The 16,537-nt window shown below is 45.8% G+C and overlaps 1 protein-coding gene and 1 pseudogene across 1 annotated transcript in view; one reads left to right on the top strand and one right to left on the bottom strand.

Annotated features, from left to right (window-relative positions):
* The window catches only part of LOC146184994 (uncharacterized), a 68,843-nt gene extending 59,121 nt beyond the window's left edge, over window positions 1-9,722 (top strand). Inside the window, exons 3-5 of the mRNA XM_084605462.1 lie at window positions 3,406-3,573; window positions 6,527-6,655; window positions 9,325-9,722. Coding sequence (XP_084461588.1) covers window positions 3,406-3,573; window positions 6,527-6,655; window positions 9,325-9,501 — 474 coding nt within the window. The 3' untranslated portion in view covers window positions 9,502-9,722. The remainder of the gene's footprint in view (window positions 1-3,405; window positions 3,574-6,526; window positions 6,656-9,324) is intronic.
* Window positions 9,723-14,702: 4,980 nt separating this feature from the next.
* Window positions 14,703-16,277, bottom strand: LOC146184993 (uncharacterized; annotated as a pseudogene).
* Between the last annotated feature and the right edge of the window lie 260 nt (window positions 16,278-16,537).

The following is a 16,537-nucleotide window of genomic DNA, read 5'->3' as shown; positions in this document are numbered from 1 at the left end:
AAGGGGGGGGGGTGGAATCAACGCTGCTAATTAGAGTCGAGCTACAGCTCCGTTCATATGACACACAATGCTGATTTCTATGTTTTGTTTTATTCCTTTCAAGCTGTAACGATTCCGAACACAACCGTGTATTTGAAAGTGCCGCGGATGTTGATTAGTAAAATTAGGGGGACACTTAAGCTCCGCCATTAAGGGTATGGCACGATTGCATTTCACACACACACGCACGCATACACGCAGAAAGACGGAGATTTTTTGTTTTATTTTTTCACTTTATAAGTTATGTTTGTTTTTGCCTTACTGCCTGCTAGGCAAGGACGCCACCGCTAAATTGGGACTTTCTTGAATCTTGATGCACGATAATCCGCTTCTCCGGTCCGCTTCTGCCACATTGCCTCTGTCTTGCCCGCATCCCGTTATTTTCCCGCCGCCTAACCCTCATCGTCTAGGCTTCGTCTCCGCCTCATCGGCTTTAGATTTACTTCACCGACCTCGCCACCGATCGGAACAGATGCATGGATGCACTCGTAGAAGGAGCAGGCATAGATGCACCGACCGCACTTGAAGACGACGGCTCATAGGAACGAGTAGACTGCAGCGCATCCCGTCCACTTCGCGTCCATTTAGCGCCATCTGTTGCGTCAATGCAGTACGGTCACGGGCAGAACGACCGCATTCAGAGTTACGAAGACTGGACAGCCCCCAATACCAACACCAAGCGCAAGCTTCATGTCGGAGTCTGGCGCCCTCAACCTCACATAACCCACCCCCTTCCCCTCTAGGCCTCAGGTCATCCTCATGAATAAAGGTTTATGAATGAATGAATGAATCGCGGGTTTCGGGTGGGCGCCGCACGCTGGCGCTAAAATGACTTATGCAAGCTAAGGTACGTTCCAATTCTAGCAAGACTGCTTCTTAGACGTCATCGTAGACGTCTACACCTACACCAGTCTGCACGTTCGCGTAATGGAATGCGCCTGATCTGTCGGCGCCTGGTGTCACCTCGCGGCATAAAGGTTGAACTGAAACGTTTTAACAACTATTATAACGTTGTTTTCTTTAAAAATTTACGACAATACAGGTGAAAATCGCGTTGTTGATTTTCTGCAACAATAATATTGCGTGTTTAATCGCCACAACGCAGATCGACTGTTACCTGTAGCAGACCGTAATGGGCTTCACGCAATTGGCCCGCTCACGGCTTGACGGAAGAGAATGTTAGTCCGTTTTTACTTTTTTATTACTGATCCTGAAGTGTATATACATGCTTCTCGGATGTCTCATCACAGCTGTAAACATGAAAACATGCAAAAGACTAAATGTAAAAGATCAATTTACATTTATTTACTTAACGTGGTACACGCGCTGTTTCTGTGCGATGGATTCACGCCATTGCCTTTGCAACCACCATTTCTTTACGGCTCACGGAATAACAAGACCTCGGTGCAAATGAGCTGTAAAGCTAACGCTTTAAAGGAATAGCCACCGCAAGGCACACGGCTCCAAAAAAAGCACTTTACACTGCCAAGGGGCTGAATAAGACGGAGGAGCGGACTCTGCAGACAGGAACTCCATCCTGCTGTACCGATGGGTGTTGCCCGCAATGTGGAGAGATCTGCGATATCTGTAGTGTGGGCATGCGCTCAAAGTCCTCATCTTCCCCCTACCCGCACACTGGAGGTCCAAAGAGCTCTAGTAAAGCGGACTCAAGACGGGGCCTCGTCGTGCTGTAGCGGGCAAACTCCCTTTTCAACGTTAAGTTTTCACAATCACCCTTTCTTTTTAGGCGATATGCTATAGCTTATACAAGGGTTATTCCTATTCGAGTTTTATATTTTTTCCAATTCGGGGGGTAAATATCGGTCGTTATATTTCAACTTGATAACACTGGAGAAATCGGGTTTTTCGTGGGAACACTCCGAAATATCAGGTTTTATCGGGTTAAGTTTACAAACTAATAATTTATTAGATTTTTCCTAGCCGGTGGGTAACGATAGGGTTATGTTTTGAGTTGCTTTCAAAACAGTAATTCAATATTCGGTGTTTCTGTCGTAATTATTTCTCTTAGTGATGTGCAACGGTCAGTTTTTGGACAAGAAACATTTTATTCACGTGAGCTGATCATCGACGTTTTACACGCCCTTATCAACATACATAATCATCTGCATGCGCATTTCGGTTTCCATGCTAGACCTGTCTGATCTCTGGAGGCATCTTAACTGAGAGAACATTCGCTCAACGTCACAGCCGCCTTTAGCTAGACAGAAAAATGTCAACGCTGCATTCGCTAGCCCAGTAGTGCACAGTGGCGTCGTTCTGATAGTCCATCAGTTCAAGACTCGTTTGTGGGGCTTGCTTCTAGAAAATACTGGTTAAACTCTCCGTGAAGCGAGCCTACATTTTTTAGCGCAAAACTTTGCTGCTTTCATACGAGCTTTCAACAAGTTCCGTGGGCACAGTTGTTCTAGAAACAGGGAAAAATCAGGTTTTACCCGATTTTTTGGGAACATGTTCGGGGTGCAAAAACCGGGTAAAATCGGGTTTTACGCGAAAACAAACAACCCTGCTTATACAGCTCGTTCGGTCGAAAAGCAGTCGGCGAAATAATGTTAGTAGTCGGCACCATGTGTCGGAAATAGGAGCTGCGTAAAACCTCTATCATGGTAATTTTTGGTTCCTAGAGATTGATATGTCATAGGAGAGGGCAGGTTGATGAAATCATTGTAAATAACTGATGAGTCAAAAGAAATAAAAAAAAGGGAAAAAGAAAGTTCAAAGGCGTTAGACTGCTCAGAGTAAGAAGCCAGTGCTCGATGATGCTAATTAAGAAAATTCAGAGTGTAACTGATTAATCAATGATTTAACTGAAAAAAAGAATTGGGAAAAGGGCGTTTAAGGGTGTCAAAATGATCAGAATGAAAAGCCAATTTTTGCTGATGCTAAGTATTAGTGTATAAAAAAAGGAAACAAAAAAATTCAGGAAGGTAAATAAAACATAGTCCGTGTATGTGAAACGCTGTGTCGCCCTAATTTTTTATATGTAACGATCGTTTACAACTTGCTATATCACCCTCAAACACCCACAGCTTTAGTGGCTAAAAGAACGTACTTCTCGCTGACTTCTAGAGTTCTAGTTTTACTTTGATATTAATTCTTTGAAAATATTTAATACGCAGTGTCAGGCCTCCTCTGATATGCTTCTAACTTCAGGACAAACAAATGAGTAAGTTCTTGAAGCACTGCTTTATGCAGCCTCTGCCTTTGACACAAAATACATGTTGCATTAGTTCCTCTTTCAAGATCACAATTGCTCTGACGTTACGGGTTGGCGAAAAACACATGGGGTTATTCCGACAGAATAGAATACAGCGGCGCCATATTAGAGCTTTTTCGTCACTGTGACAGTTCCAGGTCATGGACTGGGTGAACATGAGCACTTCGTGGAACGCCTACCCGGCGGTGGCCATGCCGTTGACCTTGTGCACGCGCGTCTTCGGGACCACCTCGTCAGGTGACGCCAAGATAGGGGACACCTGCTTTGACTCCGGCTTCCTACCGGGCCCCTCAGAAGCGGTGAGCAGACGGCGTCGCTGCTCACCCTTGTGTCTCACATTTCTCAAAGATGCGGTTGTAATTTCAATGCATGTTTTGTAGTTAGTGGAAGGAGCAAACCATTATCCAACAGAAAAGGCTTCTTTCCTGCTCCAAGCCATCCCCCCTTGAGGAGAGGCAGGGCAGGCGGGAATCCGCTTCAGATGCTGCTTCAGATGATGCTGCGCTCAGATGTCAGCGCTTGTGTTTGCGTCCGTCTCTTTTGTTCTGTCCTTGTTGCTACTGCGCTGTAGACTCCAGAATGATAAACCAACAAGTCAGCTAGCCACTACGTATTAATGCAAACGCTCACATATTATGCGGTTCAGAGCCCCCCTCTCCTCGCAAACCCTGCAGCTCTCATCTTCAAAGTCTTGGAAAATATATTTGTTGAAGGCCGGATTTGGATAAGTATCTGCTTGCAGATGCATCCATGCCGTCATGTTTTTCATCTGGAGTTTTGTCTGGAGGGGGTAGTTTCAGATGCTGCCTTCTTAATATTGCGTCACATCATAATGCGACTGTAGACGGCCTTCTCTGTTGCGTCTTCCTCAACATATTTGTTTGGAAATAAGCCACCGTAAAAACCGCATTACATTTCCCTTGTAGCTGGAGTTTTTAACGGACGAATGCAATTTTTCTTGACCTTACTGCAGCGGTGTCTATAATGCTCTGTGTAAAAGTCAGTATTGTCAAGTTTGCCCATTTTTTTCGCCCAGTTTAGCGGGTTTTTAGGCTGTTTAGTGAAATGTATTGCTGGAGAAGGGATTTTAGTGTTTTTTGCGGTCCATTTGGTTTTCTTATTGGTAGTTTTCGTGGTCCTACAATTTTTGTCTACAATATTACAAGTGCTTTTGACATTATTTTCATTTCTGCAAGAGAACCTACTGTAAGCGCGTGAAGTTACTAAGATACCAAGCTGCCGAATATTCGAACACGTCCAATAGGCCTTGAATTGATTTATGAGACTTCTTTTAAATGCAATCGTCCGGTCTGGTGATTCCTGGCATGCAGTCCGGTGGGCTGGGCTGTCAAGTATGTGCAGAAATTTATTAAAGAGTGGGTGCAGGACCCTATGCTTATAAAAAACAAAAAAAAAAACACTGCCATGAAACTGCAATGGGAGAAGCCCACTTTCGTTAGCTGGAGAAGCCATAAGAGCACAGCAGCATTCTGAGATTAAGTGAACTAAAACGAGGATGCTTACGATAAAAATTCCTTCGAATTGACTATAGAGAAAAACACTTATTCGGAGCAGGCGTGAAATATTCAGACCTAGTTGGGCAGCCTGCTCAGTCCAGGAAGCCATAGACCCGAGCCATCTCCCGAGTCCGGTTGACCAGACTACGCTGATCATGACTATAGTGAACTAGAAATAGATGTGATTAAGCTTTCTCTCTCCACGCCGACGCTCCTCCGGTAAAAGGCAGAGGCTAAACGCGTGTTCAGTCATTTATAGACATTATCAGTTGTAAACAGGGAAACTATAGTGAAGAGAGATAAAGAATCCCATCTAAATTATTCAAGCCGGGTTCGAAGGCAGATCAGATGTCGCTCAAACTGCGAAGATAACAGACAGATATAATTCTGCATGTTGGCAGCAGTGCTGAAATTCTGCCTAAAACCGGCCGCACGAGCGCACAATGACCCGCAGAGTGTTCGGCAAATCAAAATTAACCAGACGGTGCCGTTTTGCTAGAAAACGTACCTGTCGGGAGCAGTTTGTGGTCACGGAAAAAAAACAATTTGCAACTTTAATTTTAACCCACAGAAAGTAAGCGGGATGTTTGAGAATGAAAATATACGTTGTCTCAAGTTTCTATACTAAAATCTTTCTAATATGTTTAAAATATTGGTTTTATGTTTGACAGTGCAAATAACATAAAAAGTTAAAATTAGCTTTTTGATTAGAATATTGAACTTGGCAGCTTTTAGCGGGTTTTGGGGCTTGGTGGGTTTGGGGGCTTATTGTCGCGTATTTGCTATTTTTGAATTGGCAACGCTGGCTATACTTCGTTTCACAAGATATCTGCAGCACTACAAAAGGCAGACGAGCCCTTTCAATTGTGCTCTAAATGCATCTCGCCGCTGCGCACTATAATAGAAAATTGTGCTACTAATGTCACCCCTGCCGATTTGGGGGGAGAGAGGCGCGTAGGAGCACAATTGCCTATTGTAGCGCGCGTGATCCCGATTGAACCGGGGTGCCTCTGCCTTTCGCAGTGCTGTAAGCATCTTGTGAGACGAAGTATAGAAGCATATATTTATAAGAGCGTAACGAGCCACAACAAAACCGTGGAATTGATGTGTCCGAACTTGAAATTCGATCATCGGTTCAAACATTTATGGTGCTGGGACATCTTCTTTGCAGACTGACCTTATTTTTCTTTATTTCGAGCGATAGCCTTACTATACGCTATGTAATTCCGGGTTTCGCCGTGTATTTCGCGTGTTTCCCAGATTGCAGTGTGTACAGTGTGTATCCCAAGCCGCTACTATACGCATTCGCCGTAACCATGGCAACCAGCTGCGCCGTCCCAGCGGTGTTCCGCTGCAGCGCTCGCTACAGAGAGATGGAGGGTATGGGCATCCCAGAGCAGATATGCTCCTCCTCCTTTACTTTCCGCGTTTTCTTTCTCCGCGACGCTCACGTACCCCGGGCCCTTAGCAACGCTGTTGCTAGTCTGTTGCTAGTGGCCCGTGTTTTCATAGCAACAGCGATGCCGTTGCTAATGACCCGACGTGGCTAACCCTAAATTTTGACGTCACTTCCACCACACTTGCTCCAATGCATTGGGAATGGCAAGGGCCTCTCCTTAGTTGTTTCCTTCCTCCATGTGTTCTATACGACGCTCGGTCGCCCGCAACCGAAGTTTTCTTTCCAAATTCCGTTCAGCAGCAATGAACCCCTCCTTTTTTTTTTTTTTTTTTCCAGTTCTGCAACACCGATATCGATTGGTATGACGCTTTCAAGACCGTGCCAGACGAACTTGTTGTGTACACCGTTCCGCCTGGGGGCATATACTTAGCAAGTTTCGAGGTCGTCTACTCTGCTACGTTCAAGGTGAGGCACCTAACTGTAAAAAAAGGGCAGCGTGTCTTTTTTTTTTTTTTTTTTTTTTGTTATCGGTCGCTTCCAGCGCAGTTAGAACTAAACCTTAGGCAACTCAACTGAACTCCGCTGATATATTACAAAGATTCTCCAAATCCTGACAGGCGCGAATACAAACACTTTGCGCGCACGATATCACCACGCTATTCGGAAACCCAAAAATTTACAATAAAAGTGCGTTTTTTCAGCTAAGAATTAATTTCAAAAAAGCGTACATTAAGTTTTTATCATTTACTGAGGTAGCTGCATATCTATAGTCTTAGAACTTCCCGGCATCCATTTTATGCCTCCAAATACATAATTAGCAGGTATCCTCGGAAGAAAGTGCCTCTGTCGCATTATCATTAAACATTGGCTCGACATATTATTTCCATGGAATTTCCTTGGAAATAGATCGTCGCGTAGAACTGATAAACTCAGTTATATTGAGTCCATGACAGTCCACTCGGCATTCCGAATAAAGTAGAATATCGATAAACGGAAATCGGTTAAACGGAACTACCACTTGAACGGAACAAACGCTTCTAAGTTGGTTGATTTTGCACTAAGGCAATGCAAAAAAAAAAAAAAAAAATAAAAAAAAAAATGGGACGCTCAGTGATAGCATAGCCGACCGCTCACCATATGAATTTCTGCTTTAACCAATCCAGCCGTATGAATTTGCTTGCGCAAACTATTGTACCTAACTCTGCACCCGAAAGAAGGCTGATTCTTATTCCACACCTTAAATGAGCAATTCGAGTTCGCAGATGCCCCCAAATTTCTGATACCATATGGTCTCGTTAAGTCGCACAAATCATCGGCCATGCCAGCTGCCATGGTATACCACCAGCCAGCGCCGTACCTGTGATTTTTCGCTCACAAAGCTGACGCTGGCTTTTCTGACTAACGGGGTTTTAACGATGTTGTGTAAAAAGGGTCATTATTGCTCGCAGTCGCCTTGTGCTTGCAGTTGTGTACAGATACCTGCGTATAGCCATATAGGGTGTCATAGAATGCGAGGATTCCGACAGGTTGATTCTGATGTCGCCCTCCTATATGAAAGGAGAGGCCCGAGATGGCAGCTCCTGGCTAACCCTACGTCAGGCAACGCTACGTCCAATCAGTTGCTAGACCTACGCTTGATTTTTCGCTCGCAACGCCGACAACGGCGATGGCGGATTTTCTGGTGCCCTTTAACGCTACCACTTTAAAAACGACTGCTAAAACAAGCAAATATAAGAGGACATTTTACTAGTTATTAAGTCGCATGCAGCTCCCACTGCATTGAGCGTAAACTTGTACAGCTTTTTTCGGTTGAAAAGCCGTCGGCCTAGTAGCAGTAGTAGTTGCCACCACGTGTCGTAAAAATTGAGGGTGCGTAAAAAAAAAATAACGTATCATGGTAATTTGTGGTTCTAGGGATTGATAGATTGGTTTGTGATAGGTGATGATAAAATTATTGCGATTATTTGATTAATTAATGAATCAAAAGAAATGAAAAAAAAAAAAAAAGCTGTGGTTTAGCTCTGGTTAAACTCTGATGGAAACTTCTTTTTCCTGCTACATTATTCCCCTATCCCACCCTATGAGTGCAGGGCATTACGTTATTGAGGACACTTAACCTCGGCCTTTCAGGGTATGACGCGATAGCGTAAGCTACCAGCCCACATATAAAGTGACGCTTTAACTAAGCCGTATATGGACGTGCCTGCCTGCGTGTTCTAGGGGTAATGTGAATGCAAAGCGTTCTAGCAGGCTGATTCTGATATCACCCTCCCGAGTTGGCAGCTGCTGCCAACGACGGAGCACACGCGAGACTCGGAGTTGACAAGCTTTTCGCTTCAAAAAAAAAAAAAATGGAAAAAGGGTGGTTCAAAGGTTTCAAACTGCTGATAATGAAAAGCCAGTGCTCGATGATAATTATGAAAATTTAACGTGTGTAATTAAAAAAAAAGGGGGGGGGGGGTGACTCAGAGGCATTAAAATGCTTAGAATGAAAAGCCAATGTTTGCTGACGCTAAGTATCGTTGTATATAAAAAAAGAAAGAAAATGAAAAAAAAAAGTGAAAAACATTGTTCGTCTGTGCGAAACGTTACTGCGTCATACACTTAACAGCGGTGCCTGTGCCCCCTAATATTTTGACAGGCAGAATGAATAACTTGTCTGTCGACAATTTGTTTTAAAGATTCCAATACTTTGAAAAGAAAAAAATTCCGCTGATTACTTCTGCGCATACCACTGCACCACCAAGGCGGGGCGTTAATGTTCGTGCCCACATTGCGCGCCGCTCTCATTAGAGAGATTTAGCTTACCGTGATCCACCACTGTGACTCTCTACTGCGCGTGGGCGGGGCGCTCAAGCTGATTGGTCCCGACGCGGTAGGTCTATGTGCCGACATCCAGTAAGTGGCGCCATCTATCGGCGTCAAGGGATCTGGGCATGTGCAGTGGAACGCGCGGTGGCGAATCACGGTAGCGGATCTCGGACCACGGTAAGCTAAAACTCTCTATTATCACCTAGATTTCGCATCCAACTGTGTTGCGTCGGCGTCTGCACATGCATTGAAACGCGGACACTTTCGAGCCGTACCGAAAGGACGGTTTTCACTAACTCTGCTGCATACGCCCGTCCATGCAGTTGTGCGAAGTCAGGCACCGCTACGGAGAGCACATCAGCCTGGCTCTGTTCAACATCGAGTGCGAGGATTGGGTGAACGCGTGCAACTCCACCAAATCTCAAGCCGTCAACGGAAAGTCCAGGATCAACGCCATCTACCGGTACAAAGAGAAACCGGCGGGGTCCACCTGTCCGTGACGAGTGATACCGTCTGATTTCCCGCGAATACGTGGCGGCGCGTCCATCGTGTCAATGGCGCAACTTACCGGGTCATCTGAGGATTTATAGCTGCGTTCATGACAATGCAAATATTATTTGTTTGTGTGAAAACTTTGCGCCACGCATCTGTACAAAGTGCTCTAGAACTGTGTTCATTACTTAGTCACGCGCGTGGCGTGCCCTTATATTGTTATATATCTGTTTGCAATTAGTACGCATGCTATGACTTGTAAGGAACGTCACATTTCGTGTCTATTTCTGCTTCATGCGATTTCAAACGATGAGGCGATCAAGTTGACGCCTCAGGAATCTTTAAACTGTCCAATGTGCTCAGAATCGGAAATTATGCGCCCCGCAAACTTGATGTACGTTACGGGGCGCCGTATATTACCTGCCCTGAAGTACACTGTGTGCAGCATTAAGGCGTACTTTTATTTGTGTATTTTTGAAATAGATTTGTCCTACTTAGGTGAGCAATCTATTATCCTGCTGCAATGAGAACTCTCTGTGCTGACAGAACTGATCCTTCCACACTGGGCATATGCAAATGTGCGCGTGTTTCTTAGCCGGCAAGATTTCCTTGCTAGCATTTTGCACGCTTTTAGTGTGATCAGTGTGCAAGGGCAGCGGACGGTGTACTACTCTGCGTCGAAATCGAATGCAGTGGCTGTCTCCAGGTGTGTATGATGGACCTGTGCTGTTTTGTTGCGTGTAACGTTCGCTGTCGTGACCGTATACAACCTGTTTGTGCGGCCAACACCGTCTGATCGTCTGCCTTATTTATACATTTATTTATTAAGTGCGTGCATGCTATCATTCCCTTGTGCCCATTTTATAGTATGCCTTGGTATCGTATATTCCTGCTTGCTATTGTTTTTAATCATTCCAACCAATCCTTGCTCTGTTGAGAACGCTGATTTGTTCTGTGCGGCGTTCAGCGTTCTGTACGAAAAGGATCTCGGACTGTCACCAGTATGGCGACGATTGCCTGGCAAGCCGAGAGGCAAAATGGCAAGCAGCACACCTGTACTTTGTGTGTCGGCCGTTTGAACAATTCGCCGAGGATATCAACGATTGCATCGATTGTCGCACTTCGCTGCCCTTCTGGCAGAAATGAGAGCCACAGCTGTACAAGAACTGTTCGCTGTATGCTCAGATCGGTATACAATTGGACAAACTGAAGTTGATCCGTATAGACACGTTATAGCACGCAACGACAAATTTATGTGCTACTTTCGCTAAATGAAGTCAACGGCCCCAGCCGTTTTCACAAGCCGCAATGGCGTCACAACGACTTATTTCTCTAGCTAGACAGCACAGTCGTTAGTCATTTTCGGTGTTAACGCCATGGGTATGAACCGAACGACGGGAGAGAACTTCACCGTACAGCCTCTCTGGGCTGCCAATATATCACCTGATTTGCCTGCCATCTTTTACAGTGCGTATGCAGGCTATTATGTCTGCAAAAGCTGAGTATTTGCCTTCCGAATAAAATTCCGTACCACTAAGAATAGCCAGAACAACAAAAGAAGAAAATTACGCTTAAGCTTCGCATGAAAAGAGATGAAAACAGCAGCTTGTTCGAGACTGAAAATAGCGTTAAGAAGTGACAACTATACAAGAGAGAACGAGATAACCACAAGAGAGGACAAGCGCTCGTCCTGCGTCGTTCACCTTGTGGTTGTCATTTCTTAACGTCATTTTCAGTCTCGAACAGTATGCACTATCTAGCCCAAATTGACGTTCTTCTAAACAGCACCTTTAACACCGTATTTTGATTCCACAAATTTTCGTCCCTTTTATGGCTTATATTTAATTTTTATTATTACTCGAATTTCCGTAAATATTCTAAGCATACGTTGGTAATTCATAAACAGTGCAGTGCGCTCACTAGGTGCCCGCTTAACTTGCTTTGCGCCAACGAACCTCGATATCCTCTGCTTATCCGCCTGGCATCCCAATAGCGAAAAGTTTACTGTATTGAATTGCTTCTATTTTTTGAAGTCAAAACTCAATTTAACGAAGCCCGATTTAACGAAAGTTCCGATTTAACGAAGATATCGTAATTCCCCGTCAGAAGCCCATAGGATTCAATGTTTTGATTAACTCGAAATAACGAAATCAATTTCGTAATCTGTCCCGGTTTAACGAACCTTTTTTTCAAAAAATGAACGTGGAAAGGGGCTATTTTTGATCTATTTTGTAGAGAGCACCCCCAAAATTTATTAATTGCGAGCCCAGGGTAACAGTGCGGGGCACCTTCGTCCTGCTTTTTTTTTTTTTTTTTTTTTTTAACTGCGCGGCGCAAAACAAGAGTTGCAGTGTTCAGTTGAATTCACCAGATGGTGACAGCGGTAAAAAAAAGTCTCGTGCCTCATTCCAAAGGGCGGGGTTGCGGTTCGGTGTTTTTTTGTTGGGTGCTTCGTGTGGTTCGTTCGCCATTGTGCTCCTGCGGATATTTCCCCGTGCCTTTGAGTGCTTGCTTTTCTCAAGCTCAGCTTGTTAGGCCAACAGTGCTATACGTAGCCCTTCAGACCTACGAGAAATCGGTTGCGGTCATTGCTTACAAAGCGCGCACAGGCAAAGACCATCGACTTGATTGCTGGAAAATAAATATGTAGACCTCTCGAGCTGTTCTTGACGTGTACCAATTTTTTTTTTCTTGGGCGCTAACAGCGCAGGTAATTTTTTCCAGGCAGCAATTTATTTTGGGAGCATTAAGTCTTCGCTAGTACGATGCCGCGGTAGCTTTTGAGGGGCCGCCGCACCTTATAATCGAATGTACTAAATTATAGGACCGAGAATTGCCTCACTCGATTTAACGAAATTCCCGATTTAACGAAATATTTCACGGCTCCCCTCAACTTCGTTAAATCGAGTTTGAACGTACTCCTATTAGAGAAGCCTCCTTATCAAATGGGTTCCATCTAAACCCTCTTCTAATTTTAGCTTTGTTTTCTTCTAAATAATCTTGACGGTTCGATATAGCAGCGGCCGCTGTAAAACATTCCGTAATGCTCGCAAAATTGCACCTCGTCGTTACCTAAGCTGCAAATAAAGCGTCTGCAATCATTTTCTCTCCTGGTTTTATAGTTTCGGTATCTTTGGAAGGCGGCACTCTCAAAAATCTGACAGGCTTTGCTTCACAGCTTAGACCTAACGTCCAGCAGGGCACCGAAGGCCAAACCCTTGGTACTTCGGTGCCCCAACGGATTCCGGCGACGGCTAGGGGCGACAGGGGAGATCGAATTTTCTCCTTAAGTTCATTGGTGTCGCAATGTAATCGTCTCTCTCTCTCTCTCTCTCTCGGGGTTTTATACTCTGGGGCTGGTGATTGCTTATGCAGAACATTGTTTACCGGTCTCAAAAATGAAGCATCGATGTAGAGAGGCGATAGACGAAAGCATTTGAGAAATGATAGGAACGAGTAGGGAAAAAAACAAATTATAGGTGGTGAAGCGAATTGAGCTAACTCTCCGAAGAAGGGTGAATTTACACACTAGTCTCGGCCGATAAATTGAGTTTCATAAGTTTGGCGCCTAGAAATCACATTACTGGCATTTGAACGCACAGAAAAAGGCGGCGAAGCGAATTGAGCTAACTCTCTGAAGAAGGATGAATTTACACACCAGTTTGTTATATTCAGTTTCGTTTTCGGTTTGTATTCTTTATTCCCCAGGAGGCGTTTCTGTTATTCGTTACATATATGTGTGTATGTGTGAATAAACGGGTTGTGTTATTTTTCAAAAATACCACCAGAACCAGGCGCTCTGCACGCAGTAGCAAGTTGTCAACATCAGACAGTTCTTCCCGAATGATTTAGACTCTTCTGGTATGGACTTCTTTGGCGGCCAGGAATTCAGCACGAATGACTTGACGGTTTTCAGGCAATCGTCATCGAGGGCCTGAAATTCTCCATTGCCACACAGGCTGGCTCAATGAACAAGACGATTTCTTCCTCCTTACTCTGCCTCCGAAATAGGTGCTGGCAGCCGAGAAAGTGCATCTGCTACAGTGTTTGTGGACCCCTTGCGGTATTCAACCGTGAAATTGTAGCAAATCAGTCGTGCACTCCAGCGTGCGATTCGGAGTGGGCGTCTTCCATGTCACTGAGACGACAGCAAGGACACCAGTGCTTGATGATCTGTTCGAATTGTGAAATGGCGACCCCAAAGGTATGTGTGCCATCGCTCACATGCCCAAATACACGCTAGTGCTTCCCGTTCACCGACTGAATATTTCCTCTCCGCAGGCGACAGTGTACGAGATGCGAAAGCGACTGTGCGGAGCTCATGGCCACTTTTCTGTTGCAGGACTGCTCCCAGTCCACAGTCGGACGCGTCGGTCGACGCAATTACTGGAAGTGACGGATCGAGCATCTGGAGGACTGTACTCGAGGAAAGCGTTTCCTTAACCCTCCTGAAACTGCTGTCTGCTTCAGCTGACCAGATGAATGGCTCATTTTTGCGAAGCAATTCTCATAGCCTCGACCACTTGTGCAAAGTGTGGAACAAACTTGGAGTATTGTTCTACGAGACCCAGGAACGAACGGAGGGCGGCAACATCAATTGGCACTGGGGTGTTAACTATGGAATCTACTTTCTCTGGAAGTGGCGAGATACCACGTGCAGTGACCTTATGCCCTAGGAACTCAAGTTCCGGAACGTCAAAGAGGCATTTGTTGTTCAGTTTCAGGCCTGCGTTCTTGATCTATTGCAGCACGGTCTTCAAGTTTGAAAGGTGCTCTTATGCGGTATTGCCAAAAATGATCACATCATCGACGTAGAACAACACTCCAGGGTAACGGTCGAGGATTGTCGCCATCATCTTCTAAAATGCCCCTGGGGCAGAAGCCAATCCTAAGCAAACTCTTTTAAAGCGGAAAAGACCGTCATGAGTGGCGAATGCTGTCAGATCCCTGCTGTCAGGGTGCAAAAGAACCTGATAATAAGCAGGAGCCAAGTCAAGTTTTGTGAAGTGTGCAGCGCCTACTAAAGCGTGAAACAGCTCTTCTGTATGGGGTAATGGGAAACTGTCTGGAACAATAGCGACTCTCGAAGGTCTAGACATATCTTGATACTACCATCTTACTTGTCAACAACAACAATAGGGGACATCCATTCAGAAGCATCGATGCGCTCGATGATGTCAAGGCTCAGTAACTTCTGAAGCTTCTTCGATACTGGCGACCGGAGAGAATATGGTAGACGGCGAAGCTTGGAAGCTACAGGCTGCACGCCTTGCCGCGTCTTGATGCGATGGATGAACCCCTTAGCAAGACCCAACTCGGGACTGAAAAGCGAACTGAACTCATGTGCTAAGGCTGGCGGTAGATCTTTGTTGCGGGGCTGCTCGCTTGACGGTGTGGAAATAGAACGGTATAGCGGGTCATTGACAGTCGGCAGCGGATAAACGGACGTGTGGAAGCATTTAAGAGCAGAACCCTCAATGCGAAGATCCAAGGCTTGAATGCCGTCAAGACCGATCAGACAAGTTCCTCGGTGAACAACATAAAAATGTAGTGAAGCTGTGCGGCCTTTAAACTGAACGTCTTCCTGGAAACAACCTATAGCACGGAAATCGGCCGCTGAGAGTAGTCGAACAGAGTGACATGCGGAGCAGGCAGGAGTAGAACGCTCTGAAAATATCGACTGTATTCTTACTTTGACGGAATTGAAACAGACGACCCTGAATCGACAAGAAAGTGACATACGCGACTTACACTTGAATATGAATTCCGCTACGTGCGGAACGTTGCAAAGTCAAAACTTGCTCAGCACTGCTACCTGACGAAACATCTTCATGTAACTCAACTTCACGGACTCGGCCTTGCATTTGAGTTCGTTTGCAGTTGCATACTTTTTGAAAGTGGCCCTTGAGACCGCAAAATGAATAAGTCTTCCCATGCGCTGGGCACTGCGGCGCTGATGCTAAGTGGTCCTGCGAGCCGCATCGGAAACAATGTGTTGAACCGGAGCAGCTACTCCATTCTCGGTTCCGCTCAGGGGGGCGGTTCCGCTGCGGCGCACGTGAGCTACCTGCGCCCCTCGTTAACCTCTGCTGAAAGGGAGCTGCTGGATGCGTATTTCTTCTTTTTTTTTTTTTCGAAAGGTTCGAGGATGGTTTACGACGCTGCCGCAATGAAATTGCCTCTACCGAAGCAGAAAGCTCCTTCAGTTCTTCCGCTGCTTGCTCAAACTGAAGTGCAATTCGAACTGAATCCTCGAAAGACAGCGTGGAACCCTCGAGCAGTAACCGCTCACATGCGCGGTTGGAAGCAACGCCAGCAACGAATTGATCCCGCAGAGCATCATCTTGTGAAGCAAACGAACAATGTGCGGCTATAGCTCCCGTAGAGCGGCAACCAAGTAATGAACGGACTCACCTGTGTTTTGGCTGCGGCGGTAAAAACGATGGCGCTCGACGATAACGTTGCACGACGTTGAAAACTGCTGCCGTAAAGCGGCGAGTGCAGAGTCGTATTCTTCAGGAGCGGCAGACTTGTCATCGTCGAAGAATGCGGCGCTTGGCGCTGACGGTGCTGCTGCTGCGCTGGTCCCTGCATGTAACGTCTGATAAACACGCTGGGCCTCCACCTCCAAACATTGCAAAAGAATAGTCTTTTGTTGCTCTGGCTTGAATGCGGCAGCTACGGATGCCACCAAGTACACATTGAACATCTGCTCCCATGGCAATGACGAACGGCCGGGCGTTGGAAGGAAGAACGGTGGCGGAGCAAGGCGGGTGAAGTTCATGATGGCGGTCCCGGATGGTGCGGCGGGGTTGGGGCTAGGTTCACAGCATCCTCGTCGCCAATGTGGTGTTCGTTCGGGACGGCTGGAGTCTGCTTCTACCTTCGAGAACACCACACAGTCACGTAGTGCAGGTGAATCGAGCGGACCTGACGGCGTTTCTTGCTCGACCGACGTGATTGCCATATCCGTTCGATTCAACAATAAAGGAACCTCCGACGCCGTACACGTGCTCTGATACCTCCGTGGTCTAACCCGTGCAG

Source organism: Amblyomma maculatum, chromosome 6, assembly GCF_055883805.1.
Source record: "Amblyomma maculatum isolate TAMU_Amacu chromosome 6, ASM5588380v1, whole genome shotgun sequence".
Classification (NCBI taxonomy): Eukaryota; Metazoa; Arthropoda; class Arachnida; order Ixodida; family Ixodidae; genus Amblyomma; species Amblyomma maculatum.
This window is presented reverse-complemented; position numbering and strand designations above follow the sequence as displayed.